General features: G+C 41.8%; 1 protein-coding gene across 3 annotated transcripts in view; it reads right to left on the reverse strand.

The window, feature by feature from the left end:
- Window positions 1-16,487, reverse strand: part of IL16 (interleukin 16) — a 32,626-nt gene extending 16,139 nt beyond the window's left edge. For 2 of the 3 annotated variants that reach the window (XM_059824026.1, XM_059824024.1), the window contains exons 1-6: window positions 16,167-16,487; window positions 6,383-6,519; window positions 5,553-5,685; window positions 3,252-3,345; window positions 2,656-2,798; window positions 377-487 (exon numbers count right to left, since the gene is read on the reverse strand). In XM_059824026.1, the coding sequence (XP_059680009.1) occupies window positions 377-487; window positions 2,656-2,798; window positions 3,252-3,345; window positions 5,553-5,685; window positions 6,383-6,519; window positions 16,167-16,472 (924 nt within the window). In that variant the 5' untranslated portion in view covers window positions 16,473-16,487. The remainder of the gene's footprint in view (window positions 1-376; window positions 488-2,655; window positions 2,799-3,251; window positions 3,346-5,552; window positions 5,686-6,382; window positions 6,520-16,166) is intronic. The other variant, XM_059824025.1, reaches the window with a different exon arrangement.
- Between the last annotated feature and the right edge of the window lie 271 nt (window positions 16,488-16,758).

Here is a 16,758-nt window from a genome sequence, read left to right on the forward strand (position 1 = left end):
TCTTGTTTTCCTTAACAGAACTGTCTTTATGGCTCAACTCTGATTTGAAGGAAGCTTTAAGGTTGCTGTGATAGTGCAACCTACATATGACACAGTGTCTATGATTTCAAGCCTACCTCTAGCTGCCAACAAAGGTAGTAGTGAATGTCAGTGTTGGTGTTGGATGCGTTATTAGAACCTGAAGACTGTGTTTCAGCAGAGATACTTTAGAAGGTTAAGAAGTGAATGATAACTAATCACTCCTAACAAAGTCTGGATATGAATTGGTAACACAGAAGTAGCAACCTTAATACCTGGAGTAACTTCCCTGCACTTTGCAGCTTACATTTGTGAAATGAACTAAAACTCTATGGTAAATCAACAGAGCCAATCTTACCTTCCCTTGTCCTTTCATCAATACAATGTTTGAGATTACTGAAGCCTGTGAGCCACAAGACGTGTGCACAAGCTGTGCTGTACTTAGTGATCTAGATGGCCTCGAAATTGCCTGTGAACATAAAAAAAAAAAAATCATTTTAATGGAGAACCAGAAATTCTTGGACATACATTAGGACAACTTGTTTATTTCAAATTTTTCTCCTTATAGCTGATGGTACTAAAGACTTTTTTAAAAAGAAAATCAATTATCTTTAATTTTCAGAAGCCCTTGTTACTCAGACAATCGTTGCTCACTGAAATTTTCCCACAGTGACTAAACTAGAGTGAAACTAGAATGTTGGCCCTTGAAGTGGTACGATGGTGTAGAAAGATACATTTGTGCTCTCAGTTGATTCTCCATGCCAAAATCCCATTTGTGGCCATTAGGGGTCCTAAACAAGTATTATCGTATTTGCCTCTAAGAACTGAACTAAGAAACAAGAAATTCTAACTCCTTCCCTCCTCTTGCCATTAAATAACTTTATCCTGAGACAAATAGAACCTGTTTTCACCATTTCCCCCAAAATATGAATTAATGCTCACAAAAGTTCTTCAGACTCTATGTTGTGTCTGTTAAGCCACCACATAGGCTTCTTTCTACAGAGGTGAAGCACATCCTTTTTGCTTGATAACTGAGGTAAGCAATTTCTCAGTGCTGTTCCTCCCTTCATTTCACAGATAGCAGATTTGTCAACTCCAGCCCCTGAGTTTTGACCCATTTCAATAAACCTTTAATGAAATATTTAATGAAAACCTATTTGAACATGGAATTGGGTTTTACAAACTCATTTAAGCACTGACAAAAGTCATTACCTAAAGCTAACTATGCATGAAGTTCAGCGGGGCCAGAGTTAATTGCACTCATTACAAGTCCAAGAGAGTTCAACACTTTTTTTTAATGCAGCAAAGTGAAACTAACAGGTGTTGAAGTGTGTGGAACATCAGCCAAAATTTCAGCTTCTGCATATGTGAGAAAATAAGTCTCAATTTTGACATGAAAACAAGATTATTTATCCAACATGGGATTGGGAACACGATTAAGACGGAAATGTCTGTGCAATACCAAAAACATACTCTCCAAAAAGTATATCTCTGCCAGATCAGGGTGATTGCTTATTCCATTGTGGGTCTTCTGAATCTGAAATTGGAAGTTTTGAAATTTATTTTGCTTCTGTGTTGAGGGGGTGTATTTTGTGTTTTTGTGTGTGGTGGGTAATGATACCTGAAACCAGGACACTGCCAAAGAGCCTCTGCCAACGGGCAGCATCTGCCCACACAGGACCTTCAAGCAGGAGGAAGCCCAGCAAATCCCTGAGGGTCTGTCTGTCAGCACAGGTGTTGTCTGGTTGGGGTTTGTGCTTCAGTTTGCCACCTCCTCACCCCCCTTAAAGCCCTAGGTCAGGCTGTGGTGCCCCCAGGGTGAGGGTCTGGCCAGGAAAAGGTGGAGGAGCAGTGGCAAGTCCCCCAGCCAGTCTTCAGGCAGGGCGGGAGGTGGCAGCTGAGTGTGAGGAGCTTCACCACCACCTCCCCGCTCCAGGCTTGAGCCATACCCACACCCTTTCTACCTTGCCCAGGCTCCGCTCTCCCAGCCTGCGCTGAATCGCATGGCATCCATCTGGAGAGCAAGAGACTGTCAGCCTCTGGCCTGCGTTAACGGGGTTGTTTAAGTATGTCTGATTCGCTGTGGGGCAGAAAAAGGGACGCCTCACGCAGCCAGCACAGCTGGGAGCGGTGACTACCAGCTGCAAGGTGAGTCCGTACCTGCTTGTGGCCGTGGCTGGGCCAACGGAGGTGACTCGGGAGGCTCGCAGCGGCGGGGCCCAGAGCTCAGGCCGGGGTTTTATCAGCCCCGCGCACAGAGCACCTCCAGGGCCAGCGGCGGGGAGACGCCCAGGAAGGGCGTCTTCAGCGGTGAGCTCTGAGGCAGCCCCGGGTGGCTACCAAGGTGATGTGAGCCACAGAGGGGGATTTACACACACTGTAGCACCTGCTGGGGCAACGGGAGGGAGAAGCTGCTGAAGAAATGGGGTTTTGCTGGCACAGAGCCTTTCCCGCCCTCCTACTCCTCGCAGAGGGAGGGGTGGGGTTAAAAAGCGGAGGAAGCAGAGTGCGCCATCTTCCCTGACGGGGCCTGCGAGGGAGTTGGGTTTTGGTGGGAAAGTGACTGCCAAGGTCATTGAGAGAGTCTTACTGGAGACAGTTTTGTCTGTTTTTCAGGTGGTTTCCTGTAGCACTTACTGGGGTTCTCCCTCCGGAGCAGTCCAGCTGTTGGGAAAGAGACTTGCAGCTGGTGTGGAGAGCGTGGGGCTGCCGCTCTCTGAAGGGAACGGCTTTCCGGGGCGCGGCGCAGCCCATCTCCCCTATCCAGTACGGGTTTACACCTGTCAGATGTGGGGAGAGAGGCGGAGTTATTTCTCAAGCGTTGGACATTTCTGCACACTAATTTTATCAGGTAAATGTTACTTAGAAATGTTTTTCCTCTTGTAAATCTCTCCGTGAAGGGAGTGATCTTTCCAATCCTCACTGTGGGGATAGCCATTAATGTTCAATATAGTAAGAAGTAGCCATTCCCTACCAAAAGAGCATTAGCCTATTTAGAATACACCTTAAAAACATAAAATGGAATACTTATGCACAAAACCTCTGACTGTACAATATTGTGATTATAAAAGCTGATGCTTTTATGCATCAGCAATTCTTAGCTGAGGATCCCAGAATAAATTTGGACAATAGCTGCAGTTTCTTTCAACACTGCAGTACCATCACACAATGAAGTGCTGTGCTGTGCAATCCCTGAATGTTACAAGAGAAAAGATTATTACTTTGCAACTTACTGGTTGAGTTACTGCGAGTCCGTTGACAAGCAGGTTTACTGTGCAGAAAACCATTTTGTATTTCCAAAGGCCTTTCCTTACAGGTTGGCGTTTCCTTAAAAAAAAAAAAAAAAAAAGACTATTGCTATGTTGCTATGCAAGAAATTCTCAAAAGTGATCTAAACTTCAAAAATAAAATTTGTCCTAATTTGGCTTGCACAGATTTCTGCCTGAATCAACAAACATGGAGCAAAATTAATTGTTTAAAATAAATAGGATGATAAAGGAGAATGCAGCTCAAAACAAGTAGTGAGATAGAAACAGATGCTGGTCTTTAGTCAAAATGGACAGAAAATTAAATGGACACTCCCAGTTGGTTCAGACAGACTAATATTTTGAGGTGTGGGTAAACTGTAGCCATGCTTGTCTAATTTCTGGAGATAACTGGTGCTTTTGGGTACTCAGTTTCCGTCACCTTAGAAGGGTGTTATTTTCAAAGGGAAAATTCTTAGGCCCAGCTTTGCAATGGGTGTCTAACTTCTGCTGATTTCAGAGGGATATTTTTTAGTCAAAATACGAGCCGGGTGTTTAAAAACCTTTGAGGACTAGGCTTGAGTGTTTTCCAAAAATTCAGCCCCTTTTACTTGGAAACTCTTAGTTACTTTTGAAAATGGGGTTACTAATTCTAGCATTTAAAAACTTGTAGATAAACCATTCAGGTTTCTAGAACAGTTTGAAAATAAATAAATTATCACATCGGAATAACAGTTGATGTTAGGAATAATTTCTGGATGTGTATGATTCCTGAAAGTCCTGCTTCTGTGTGACATGGGGAATGCCATTGATCCTGAGGGAATCGTAAAGGAAGAATATCGCTAAATACAGACAACATATGGAAACTCCAAATATAAACCTCCAAATATAAAAGGGGTTTGCTCAGCGATATTCTGCAGGGGCTAAGAAGACCACAAGAGCAGCAGGATCTGTATGTTCTAATCTGTCTGGAGCCAACCAAGACAAACGCTTTCTTTCAGAAGCGTGACTTTAGTGTTGTGCTGTTTGGAGATACCTCAAGAACTAATGAATGATCATTTTCCTCTTCGACAGCAGGTGGAGGCATTGCCAAGTAGCAAAATCCTACTAGGGCTTTCCAGTCCCATTCCTCTAGGGATCTCTTCAGAATAAGAAATGCAGACAAGATCCTTAAAAAGGCATTTTGACAATTATTTTACAGTGTTTCTCTTACCAAGCTAGGTAACTTGAAAAGCCTTTGCTATTAACCCTTAATTAATTTGGTGCAGGCTTGTCTTTAAATGCACAGTTCACCTGGCTGCCTCTTGGGTGGTTCTATGCTACAAAAGTTTAATATAGTTCATCTCTGGACACTTAGGCATTTAAAGGAGAGAAAATAAACAAAAATCTTGGCAGAATCCAGAAGATGTTTGGGTGAGACAATTCACTGCTGTCCTAGAAAGAGGCACACTCAGACCTTGACAGCAGCTCCAGCCAGGGGTGTTTTCTCAGTCTAGGATTATATCCGAGTTGTCTGTGTGACCCATTTGCAGATAACAAGCAGAAAGTGCCTTTTTTTAATGAATATCAAGATCTGAAGCCTGCAACAAATCTCTGGCTGAACTCTATTGTCTTCAGAGTGGTAAATGTGTGGTAGGGGACTAACTCTGTCCAGTCATCATCCCTGAGTTTCCTCCAGAATTTGCAAGTGAAAAGCCTTTGGTGCCATCTAGTTTGGGGTGGGGATGAGAGGACAAGAAGCCTGAAATGAAATGTGTCTAATCCAATGAAATGGACTCTGTGAAAGAAAGATCAAAAGGGTTTTCAGCTGAAAGATTTGGTGATAAGCCGGGGTTGCTGACCTGTTAATGCTGCCTCCTGTTCCCCTCTCTCTGCAGCAGACTCCAGTAACAATCACCATGGAAATTTTCTAGTTATAGATCCTAGATCCACAAAACTAATTCAGTACAAGGCCTGCTCTCTGGCTTCATGGATCTTCCCCTAAATCCACCTCTGCCTTGCTCAACTTCCAAATGGAAAATTAACATCGGCAAGCTATGTATTTCTAAAAGGAGGGTTGTACAGCCCTTGCTAGAATTTCCCAGGGCCTTGGCCTCCCCATAGCCTCTGTTTATCTGGGAAAAAGCTATGCTGAAAGTCACCAGAGTCTGACCACAAGAGGTCTGGGAGTTTGTCAGGAAGAGCAAAACCATGTTCTTCAAATATCTGATGCACAAATTCCCTTTCTCTCCCAAGTAAATATCAAATCACCCCACAGTTGTGGGAGGGGACCACAACTTCCACACTTACTTTGCTAGCCATCATGATGTTCACCAGGCATGTTGTTGGGTGAATGAGAGATTCAGCCTCCTTGCCGGACAGATCTTTAAGTGATTGTCCGTTTAGTGTTAACAGTTCATCCCTTCGGCTCGGACAACCATTCCTTAAAAAAAGAAAAAAAGGAACATGCTTGCATATCGTTTTACAAAGAACAGTATGGCACTATTGTGCTACGTGTCTCACTAACTGAGGAGTCTGCTGCAATCCTCCCTTCGCCTTGAACAGAGCTACCATGAGATGTCTTCATGTGTGGTACACCCCATCCCCTGCTAGGATTTTTCCCTGTTGCTGCTCTCTTCTGCTCAGTCCTGGTGATCAGTGGCTGCCTTTCCACATATAGCTTACATCCAGGCTAAGGTGACAGCATAGAATAGCCCAAGCTAGGCAAAATACTCCTCCTCTCTCACCGTCTTGCATTTGCAAGTTGATCAGAGACTATGCACTTTACTCCCTTTCAGGAACTTTGGCTCACATTGCTTTGCAGTGGCCTTGCTGGGCTGGTGACATGCAACATTGTCCTTTAAAACACTGTTTGAAAACTTAATGTTATGTACAATCTTTCATTCTTCCAGGTTTTATTTCTTAGTATAATTGAGAAGCATTAGATCCCTGAATGGTCACAGTTTTATTTTTCTAGAATCTTGACTTGTCTCTCCAAACGGAAGCATGGTAAGAAATGATTCCCAGACTGCCTTTCTCTGAAACTGAGCTTCAAGGCATAGCTTGTCACAGAAAGCTGGTCATGCAAAATCCATGCAAATGGCTTCCTAATAAGCTTGCTGACTTCACATGTACTGTACCTGTGTGCCGTGCCTCCAGCAGGCACGTGGCTGCCTGTGAACCCTTTCCAGAGAAGTGCACAGTTCGGACTCCTAGAGAACTTGATTCCTGAGTTGCTGTTCCCTGTGGTTGTACACAGCCTGCAGATGCAGCTGTCCTGGTTCGGAAGATGAAAGGTTGTGTGAAAGAAAATGTACCAAGGATGTTAAAAGTTACTTACAGTTATCTTGAGCCTTTTTAAGAAATGCAGAAAATGTTCTTAAAACCAGACTGCCTCCAAGTAGAACAAGAACAGGCCTTTAACACTGTGCAGTTGTGAAAGAATAATTGTGTTATAGAGTCAGTGTTTAAAAGAAGTTGTCTTCCTTAGGACTTCAGTGGCTTCTGGCTACAAAAGGGAAGTATTAGAATAGAGTCCCTCTTTCCATAGAGGGCAAGAGAACAGATAATAGACTTTTCATAGAAACTGGATAAATTTTGCCTATGCTAACTATTATAAGAAAAGACAGGGAGGAAAATAAACATATGCCAGAAAAGGAAATACTCTGGAAAACAGAAGAGGTCTGAATGGAAAATAAGTGTATACAAAACACTAGAAGCTCCACCCCTGCTGCTGACTTGTTAAGTGGAGGCAGGGGAGCAGAGAGGACTGCAACAGTGGAAGGTTCTGTGTCTATTCCAGACTGGTTGAGGTTGCTGTAGTCTGTGTGTTGCATCTGGAGGACTAATTATAAGCACATTTTTAACCCAGTTATGAATCATTAACGTATGGCCATACAGAAAGAGAAATAGTGTCTTAAGTCATATGAGTCAGTAAAGCAAAGAATGGAATGACTAAGCACATGAAGATGCATTTGTCTAGGAAATATACTCCTGCAGCACAAATGCATGAACACTTAGAAATTCTAAAGAGACAAGGAAAGCTGGAAAGTTAGCACACAATTTCTTTTCCATTTGCTTAGTAAATCTCCTAATTCACATATTCACTCGTTCTTCTCCCAGCTGAACCCACCTCCTCTGCCCTCGCCAGCCTCTCCATACTCCACAAAGTGAAGAGGGCTTTCAGTGTATCCTGGATCCAGGCTTGTTCCCAAGAGATTTGTGTGACTGAGGTATAGATTTCTGAAGGGGAGGCAAATTTCATATGTTAGGACAGGCCACAAAATATGGCAGTGGTCAACTGTCTGTATTGCTCGGGGGTCCCCTGGTCAGAGTGGCATGAACTATTTCCAGTAATCTGTAGTCCTCTGACAGCACAAGGAAAGCTGTGTAACCACTTTCTTCACTATCAGTAGGACTTCATTTCTGCCCTAAGCAGAGTTCATCCAGCCCTGAGGGTTAGAATCATTATGCCCTTTCACCACAAATCAATAGGGATCACATCATACCTCACTGACAGCAAACACAAACTTCAAATTTACAGCAATGTCAATAAAGGTCATTATCTTCCAGGCTGACTGCTGAAGCCTGGCTCCCATTCTGAAACCTGCCAGAGTAAATCCAAGGCTGTGAATGAATGGAGTATTTAACTTTGAGCCCAAGGCTCACTGCAGGCTGAATTCAGTAGGTAATGGATAAGGGCTATACTTGTACTGACTGACTTGTTAACTCTGTGGCTTTGCTTGCATTCCAGATTGTCTGCCATTAATGAAGAGCGTCTGAATTTTACGAAGCCTCTTTTGTTAATGGAGAGTGCTTCTAGTGAGAAACAGGTAAATGTATAAGCATGGACAGAATCCTTTTTTAAACTAGTTTGTTTGAACTCCAGTATTAGTTTTGGACCTTCTATATTTAGTTTTCACCCAAGGTAAATAGCTTGGGAAATACATACTTGAAATCAGGACTACATTATGTTCTTTTTTATCTTATGGAAGTGTTTTGAAGTCTTTGGCATGGTAACAAAACAAAGATTAGAATTCTGACATCTTAAAATTTCAGATTTTGAGTATCAAAAAAATGTGAGCTACCTTTTCTGTTTGTTTGCATTAGTCCTTTGTTTTAGGGATCTGTAAGAAATTACAGGCCAGATTATGCACACATGAAGCATCCGTTAAACTCACAGCGTTTTCAGTAGGGTAGTGTGCTTGTTCTAAAACATGAGAAAAGTAAGATAGATATTAAAGATAGGAAATTATTCTGCCGGTTGGCTAAGTATTTTAAGACATCAGCTGATCATGGATTGGGGCTGTTGTGAGGCAATGATTGTATTACAGAGTCAGTGTTTAAAAAAAGTTGTTTTCCTTTTTTTCTGTAGTCAGAATTCAAGTTTGGACTTGCTAACTTCTCTTCTTAGGAGTCCTTACTCTTGTGTCCTGCTCCCTTGAAATATCTATATATCCTCTCACAGATACTGGTCAGACACACACAGAGAAATTTGCATAGCTGTTCTCATTTTGTTCTTGATTTGAACTTAATGGTGGGCCTTTTCAGACTGTCCCCAACTCATCTCTGTTCAGAGCACAGTCATGCTTGTGCCCTTCTAATAACTTGTTCACAGTGTACGGCTGCTGTGTTCATGGTGTTCATAAAAATCTTCATAACTAATTGTCCAAAAGTTATTTGGCTCTCATCAGTTTCACAGGACATCACAGAGCGCAGTGGGTTTGGCTGTGAGGTTTTTCATTGCAGCACCATGTAAGTCCTTTGGGGAAGACATTGTATGGGACACATGCAGGCTGGAAATTGTGGATTGTATTGGGACATACAAGTGAAATGACACCAAATAAAAACTGATATGAATATTCTTTCCAAAAGCAATAAGTTGCATGCACTTAGTCAGAAGGAAAATAGAAGTTAAATCCATTGTACACTGCAGAAAAGCCTTGGGAAGAGTTTTTATTTAAATCTGTAGTCATCTTACCAAGTTGGGCTACATTTCAAATAAGCTGTCTGTGTCAATCATTTTCACAATTCATTTATGTGAATTACTTAAAAAAAAAAAAAAAAGTTTTCATTGGCCTGTAGGGACATGTGGCAAATATCCATATGTTGTCAGCATCTGCACTTTTTTGGGTCCTGGATATAGATCACTATATTCACATCCAAGTTATTGCAACATGACAGAAAATTAATAAAAGCTGTTCTTTAGAAAAGTAAACATTTGACCAATTCATGTGCCAGCAGTCAGCTTGCTTTGGGTTTTGTTCTTTGGTATCTTTTATTTCCAGTCTCAGTTATTTTTTTATGCATATAAATACTGCTGATGGTTCCAAGAGTAAAGACAGTATTTATTTTGCATCCTTCTCCTTTTAAAGTGTCTTGCTCATTTTGAAAGGTGGTTTATAGCTCTGAATGTAGTGAAAGCTGAAAACTTGCTAAAATAAGGTTGGCACATTTGCTTTGTGGGCAGGTGGATTCTAGGTCAACATTGCCTACTCATTATTAGAACATATGTTTAAATGCATATTTGCTGCCAGTGAATAAAATTTCTCTGCTTATAAGGGGCTTTGCCAGCGAGCACTTCAAGACTCTGGGGAAACTTGTATCTGCATTATAATATCCACTCATCACTGTGAAAACAAAATTAAGAAAGTCTGTGGGAGTGCATTATAAGCAAAATTTGTCTTTAAACTGAATCTGCTTGGCTGAAAGATAAAAATCAAAGGTGGTGTTCAAGAGCCTTCTTGAATGCATTTTTGCCACAGGTGAGAGTAGATTAATTTTTCATGTGTTTAGTTCTGGAAAAGCAATTTGCACGTCCAGGCCAACTCTCTCTTCCTGCTCCCCTTTTTTTGTCATGTGAAATGCAAAGCTCTGAGGATGTTTTTCTATCTGCTATTTAAAAGATTTCTTTTTCCTTCATGCTCTCATTAGACATTTCTAGCCCAGAGTCCCATCTCAAAACATCTAATTCCAGATGTTGTTTAGAAATAAGGGTAACCATGGCATCTGTGGAAAACTGAAAAACTTTTGTGCACTCTTAAGACACAGTAGTTAGATTGTCTGAAATGAAGTAAAGTGTTATACAAGGCTAGTTCAAGTAAGGTCTTTGACTCAGTTAACCAAGCGTATGACAATGAGCTGATTGACTATTGTTTTAAAAGAAGAAAAAAAATAAAACAAAAAAAAGCCTAACAACAGTACAATAATGAATTTGAATATTTAGCTCTTCTGGCCTCCTGACTGTGAAATGGCTGGGATTTCCAAGTGGAAGATTAAGAAATTACAGTCTTTGGGGATTTTCTTCAAGAAGCATTTTTTTCTGCACCAGTTCTAACAAAAAAAGGGCCAGAGTCCCTCTGGCATGAACTGATGTGACTCCACCGATTCTTACGTACACTAGCCGATGCCTTAGTCTTTTCAAAATATTTACAGTAGATGTGATTCATTTTCCCAGCAGCATATTCCCTTTGCAATTAATAAAATGGCAGAAGCTAGAAAGCCTTTGGATGATGCAAGAAGCAGGGCATGGGATTCAGGTTCTGCCCTAGCTAGATGATTCAGCACATCAGATGTTATAGATGGACCTTTCCACCCATCATCTGGCCTTTGGTATGTTTTTCTGGGAGCCTTTGCCCTGGCCCGCATTTCGCAGCACACACAGTCTTAATATAACAACTTCTTTCCCAACACTTGCTCTGGGGATAACATGGCCCTGATGTCACAAAAGCAAGAAAGCTGGGAAGACAGAAAGAGAGAACAAGTAGGAAAAGGGAGGAGAACACACAAATGTCTAAATAAATGCAGTCTCCTCTCCTGGCTTTGTTTTTCTATCCTGCCCATAGACTCATGTTTGAGACATTACACTCTGTTGCCATAACACTTGTCCTGGTACCAAAGGGCCAGCTAACGGGTGTTTGCCTAAAGGCGAGTTAATAAAAATATGTTGTGGTGATGACAAAGGGAGAAAAATGACCTTTTGCTTTTTTCATTTGCTTTTCAAGCAGAAGGTCAGGGACCAAAGGAAGCAAGGATAGAGAAGTTTCTAGAACTGAGTGGAGCCATGCAGTCAGATCAGCTTGGATCCAATGTTTGCATAAAGAGCCAGCCCTTCCCTGTTACAGTTTATTCAAGACGGTATTTCAACCCCGCTACCAGCCCCTCTGGCTGGTGACTCTCGGTGCTTCTCAGGGTGCTGGTGGTGCAGGGAAGAGCTAATGGAATGCTTCTTGAAGCAGCTCTCAAGCCCAGCAGAGAGAGCTGATCTCTGAAGAACAGGAGTTGATATTGTCTAGTGCCGTCCGTTCTCCCCACAGCTGGCATAGTCTCAGACTTTGTAACGACATGAGCAGGGAAGGCCATCTTCAACAGTGTTTGCTGTGTCAGTGCACAAGGTATCAGACACTGCTTGCAATTTTTTGGTTTTCTTTTCCTTTCAGGTTACCTGAAAATCATTGATTTTGTGAGAAGCAAACTACAAAGGAGATCTACTTTTTTATACACTGACAAGTTGGCTTTTCAGCTCTGTCCATACCAGACTAAGCGCACCTCATCTTGGAAGATAAATGGTCTGGGAGCTGGCTGAACAGATGACATCTGGGTAATCCTGGGTGCTCTAGACACAATGAGCAAGTCAATGTGAGTGACTATTGGAACACAGAAACCAAATTAATTAAAAGACTGTTCATCTGCTCTCATCGTTGCTGACAGTATATTAGAGAAGAAAAAAAAAGTCTTTGCTATTTGGAATATATAATGAAAGGAGATACTTTGAAGAGGGCGTTTAGGTTAATGGATCAGACTGAGATATTTTTTCCCAGGTACTATCTCACAAAGCATAAGTTGTTATGTGCTATAAGATTTTGATACAGCTTTTCTTTCCCTGGGTGTGCACAGTGATGTATTATTTGCTTCTACTGCTTTCCTGTACAATCAGCCAGGCAGAAGGAAAGAGATGGCTGGGAAGTTATGAAGTGATAGTCCTTAGTAGGAACACCTCTACTTGCCTTTCTGATGAGCAACATGTAGATGAATGAAGCTGCTGTTGCAATGCACAAAATGTGCTGAGGACACAGAGAGGAAAAGAAGGAAGAATGTGGCATTTGATAGGTAATGGGGAGTAGTTAGGTGTGATGCACTTTGCTGCGGATGTGATTCCTTCCCTGTTCCTGACTGTTGCTTTCTCCACCCCTCACTTCACTGCCTTAAAGTATTCTGTGGTCAATTGTTTCCTCTTTTCCTGTTTTTGTAATTCCACACTCTCTCTTCCCTCTCCATTTCCCTTTTCCCTTGTCTCCTGTCTTCTTCCATTTTCTGTATGTCATGGCAGAAGTTTTTCTGTGACAAAAAAGAGTGGAAATAGGCCTCCAGCAGGGAAGTGAGATATCTGTGGCAGTAGAGTAGGCTGAGGTCAAAGAAAGACACTACCACTAAGGACAGTTACACAGGGCCCTGTGCGACATATAGTGGCCATGTCTTGGCAGGATGTGAATGACCATCTGGTCATCCAAATGTCTGAGGTAACTGCACAGTTCACACGGATGTAGCACTGACTTGAGGTTTTTGCCCTGAATGTAACGAACCACTGAATAGTTGTTGATGAGCTCCTATTTAAGTCTTGTATCAACCTTATTTCCTTCCACCTGTTATAACTTTATACAGATGAAAGGTCAATCCCTGCAGCTTTACCTGTTGAGTGTGCCACCATGCCCCATGCTGTTGGAAAGCAGTGGCCTAGAAGATGCAGTTATGAACCAAAACCCCTATCATCTGGTGCTGCCCACATATCATCACAGTAAAAGTGGTCGGCAGCATCGCAGTTAAATAATGCCCATGCTCCACTCTTTTTGGTGCACTAGTGGTGTAAATGCAGACTATGGATGCTTCGGTTAAAACCAAAAATACCTGCACATGTACAAGTCAGTTTTTTGCATCTGGGGCCAACCTTTGCAATACTCTTCACAAGAGCCAAATTTACCCAAGATACAAGGTCGCGGTCCCTTCACACACACGTTCTAGCACTGTGCTATGAGTCAGATGACAGAGGAGCAGTGACATCAATTTGCAGTCTCACCTTAATCAGTGTAGTACTATTGGCACCAGAACATATTTTGTTGAAAAGAAGAATGAACAAAACCTGGTATCATCACAATTTCAGCCTTCTGAAAATCTCTGGTGTATAAGATCTGAGTTCCAGCTCAAAGTCTTTTCTACAGGTAGTGCAATAAGAAAAAAGTGTTTCTGTGGGGATTCTCTGCAGTCTAATATAGGTTGTGCTCATGCTGCAGTGCTTCCCTCAATGGCTACAGCAACATTTTCTATTGAAGACTGAAGTGAAGGGAATTGATGCCATGATGCATAGATGCCCCCTCTTCAAAAATTCTCCTGTTACCTCTCACTTCCTTGTTCTAAGTAGCACCTAGTTTCTGAGACTGTTAGTAATGGGATATAGGACTATTTGCGATCCTAAAGATTTTGGAATCAGGAAAACATGCCTCTAATACATATGTGGAAGCCCTGAAACACTGTTTGATTTGCTCATGATTTATGCAATGGTGAATCCCATGCAATTGGCAGAATATGGCCCAGGGAGATACTTAAGTTTTTGAACAGAAGAGAGGAACTAGTATTTTGAATACTGATGTTCCAGGTTCCCCCTTAGCTCTGGAGAAGAAATGCACAAGTAGCATTAAATCATGCAGCACTTTTAAACATTCTTCTCTCCTTCCAACGTGGCAGCAAAAATTAAATTGTTCAGTTCTGTGGGAGTTATTAGCACCTTCAGAGTCATGCTTAGGGCTGCAGGCGCTGGAAAGCAGAAGAATGGTGGAATATTCTCAGCAACACCACAGAAAGAATGGAATCAATTTTCTTCAACAAAGACAAGGACCCTTCAGCTCTGAGTCACACATCGTGAAATTCTGAAGTGTCGCATGGAGACTGAGAGAGTGAGTGTTAGGCTGGGACTTGAAAAATTCTTATTGACTCCTTTCTTAAAGAGAGATGTTTTAAGTTTAAGCTCTCTAAGACACATGGTACAGGAAGATTGTTCTGACAGGCTTGTGCTATATGGAAGATAGAGATCACTGCTTTCATAATATAGGGCAAAGCCTCAGCAACAGTAGTACAGGATAAGGTCAGTGTAGCTGTTACCAAAGTTCATCCTATTTAGCATGCTGTGATAGGACTTTTTAGAATCACTCACTGATCCATGACTCTGAAATGTATGGAAGATTAGCAAGTAGCATCTGAAGAGGCTTATATTGCTATGAGAGTGCTGGAGATGGAATTTAATGTACTCATTGTCTACAACGGCACTAAGCAACCCAAATGCTGGTGTAAGGGACTGGGTTGCTGACTAATTTATGTCACCATCCATCCAGGCTCCTGACCCATCCTGTTCAGTGACAATAACACTCCAGCCTAAGAGTAGATTTGTACCCTCAGCGGTTATATTTTATCTGTGCAATGGCATTAGTTGTGAGACTTACTCTGTTCCCCAGATCCCAATTTGAGCTGCTTGCCAGCTATAAAAGCAAATGATCTAAACTTACAGTCTGCAATAAGATACTGAGTAGTTTCACATGGGTATGGATCACAGCAGTTATTGAAGCCCTGCATATTTTGGAGGTATGCAAGGAAGTAGACTGTGGCAGCTGACGCACACTTAAGAAAGTGCTTCAGTTTTGTTAAAAGAGAAGAGGGGGGAGTCCACAGAGACCATCTCCTTCTTCACTCGCAGAAGGAAATCAGCAGAGTGCATATGGACTGTTTCCAAAAGGGAGGAGGTGGTAAGGTTTTGCAGGTGACTGAGCGTATTGTGGGACTTGGGTCAATGTCACCTATTTATGTTTTCTGTCTGAATGTAATAGAAAGTTGTCTTGTTTTTGTCCTCATGCTGGGACTTTGCCAGGGGCTGAAACACCTCACATCCAGAACTCTGTCCTGCTGCAGCCTTTGCAATATTGAGCTGCATGCTGTGATCATTAGCAAGAAACTCAAGGAGTAAGGGGACATTCTGATTTTCAGTGCCACTGTGCCACTGTGTGTTTAGACATAGAGGTCTAGTTTTAGCCAATTTCTGTTGAAGGTATGTAAAATAAAATAAAATATATAAGAAAGAAATACTGTAGGGTGAAAGAATCAGTTCTTTCACATAAGCCACAATTTGCACAGGTAAAAGTCATGTAATAAGAAAGGAGCCAGGAGGACACAAACTGTATTAAAAGACGTGTCATACTTGCAGTGAGGTCCCTTTTACACACCACACCATCAGGTAGAAAGAAAGTAGAAAAATTACGATATGTCACTGAAAAGGAACTTTCTAAAAGCACCTAAAATATATAGCTCAGAGTGAAAAATTGTTCAGATCATTAGGGTTAACATAGTTACTTCTTGATTGAAGAATAGCGTTATAATATGAGGCTGTTAAGAGTTTTACAGCTCTAGGAAAAAATGACATCTCTGGTGGTTTTAGACCCATCACTACCTCCTTCCTGAACCAGAGAGAAAGAACATCTGCCTGCTGAATGTCCTGTGTCTTTCATAGTATTAATATAATTCATACTTGCATAGCTTGTGAGATCTCATTGTATCCCACTTTATAAATACACTTCACTATAGTGACAGTTTTATATTTCAGGCTGAATACTATATTGCAGGTAGAAAGCACCAGCTGTGCTAGTCTGAATACACTGAGAGTGGCCCAGCAGTCACTGATTTCAGCAGAACGTCAATCAGCAGAGCGCAACAGCACAGCAGGGAAGCTAATACATTTTCATGCTGTTTATACAGAGCAGGAACACTGCAGGCTCATAGGCTCTGAAAAAGCCGAGTAGAATCCTGTGTTCCTGAGAAATATGAATTAATCCATTTAGGAACTACTGCAGTGGGAAACATTACAATATACTGCACCGAGTTGCCTACCTTGGTGAGCAACTTTCTTCTCATGCTATTGCAGTTCTCATTTGCTTTGGACTGGACCATGCTGGTGATCACACGCGGAGCATCAGGTGGGCTGTCTTCTGTATCTGATGTGCATGGCAGCTGTGTTCTAGGACAGCAGTCAAAATCCTCTTGACCCCAATTGCTAGAGATCTCAAAGGGATCAGGGCATTTCTCATCAGGACTTGATCCATCGTCACTGTTTTTGGCATTGCAAAGTATAAGTGATCTTGAAATGGAGCGAAACTTTCTTGACTTCCTGTTCCCAGCATTGCTCTTTCGATCCATCTTCAGAGAGCTGGTGGTGCTGCTCTTTTTCCTATCATTCTCCCATTTATGCGGCATGATACTTTCAATAACTTTGTCCGCTTCTCTGATGCTAAATATCCTCCAGGAAAGGAAATATAAAAAGTAAGTTGTAATATACCCCACTTTCTCCCACTTAATAACCTACACTACTGAAAAGCCCTAATGAATAAATCGAATCAACAGAGCCTTTCAGTCTGCTAACAGCCACGTGATACCTCATGACTTGCTAATTCTGTTCCTGTGCAGTGCTCTACTAAATTCTCCT

The sequence above is a fragment of the Gavia stellata genome, chromosome 13 (assembly GCF_030936135.1).
Source record: "Gavia stellata isolate bGavSte3 chromosome 13, bGavSte3.hap2, whole genome shotgun sequence".
In the NCBI taxonomy this organism is placed as follows: Eukaryota; Metazoa; Chordata; class Aves; order Gaviiformes; family Gaviidae; genus Gavia; species Gavia stellata.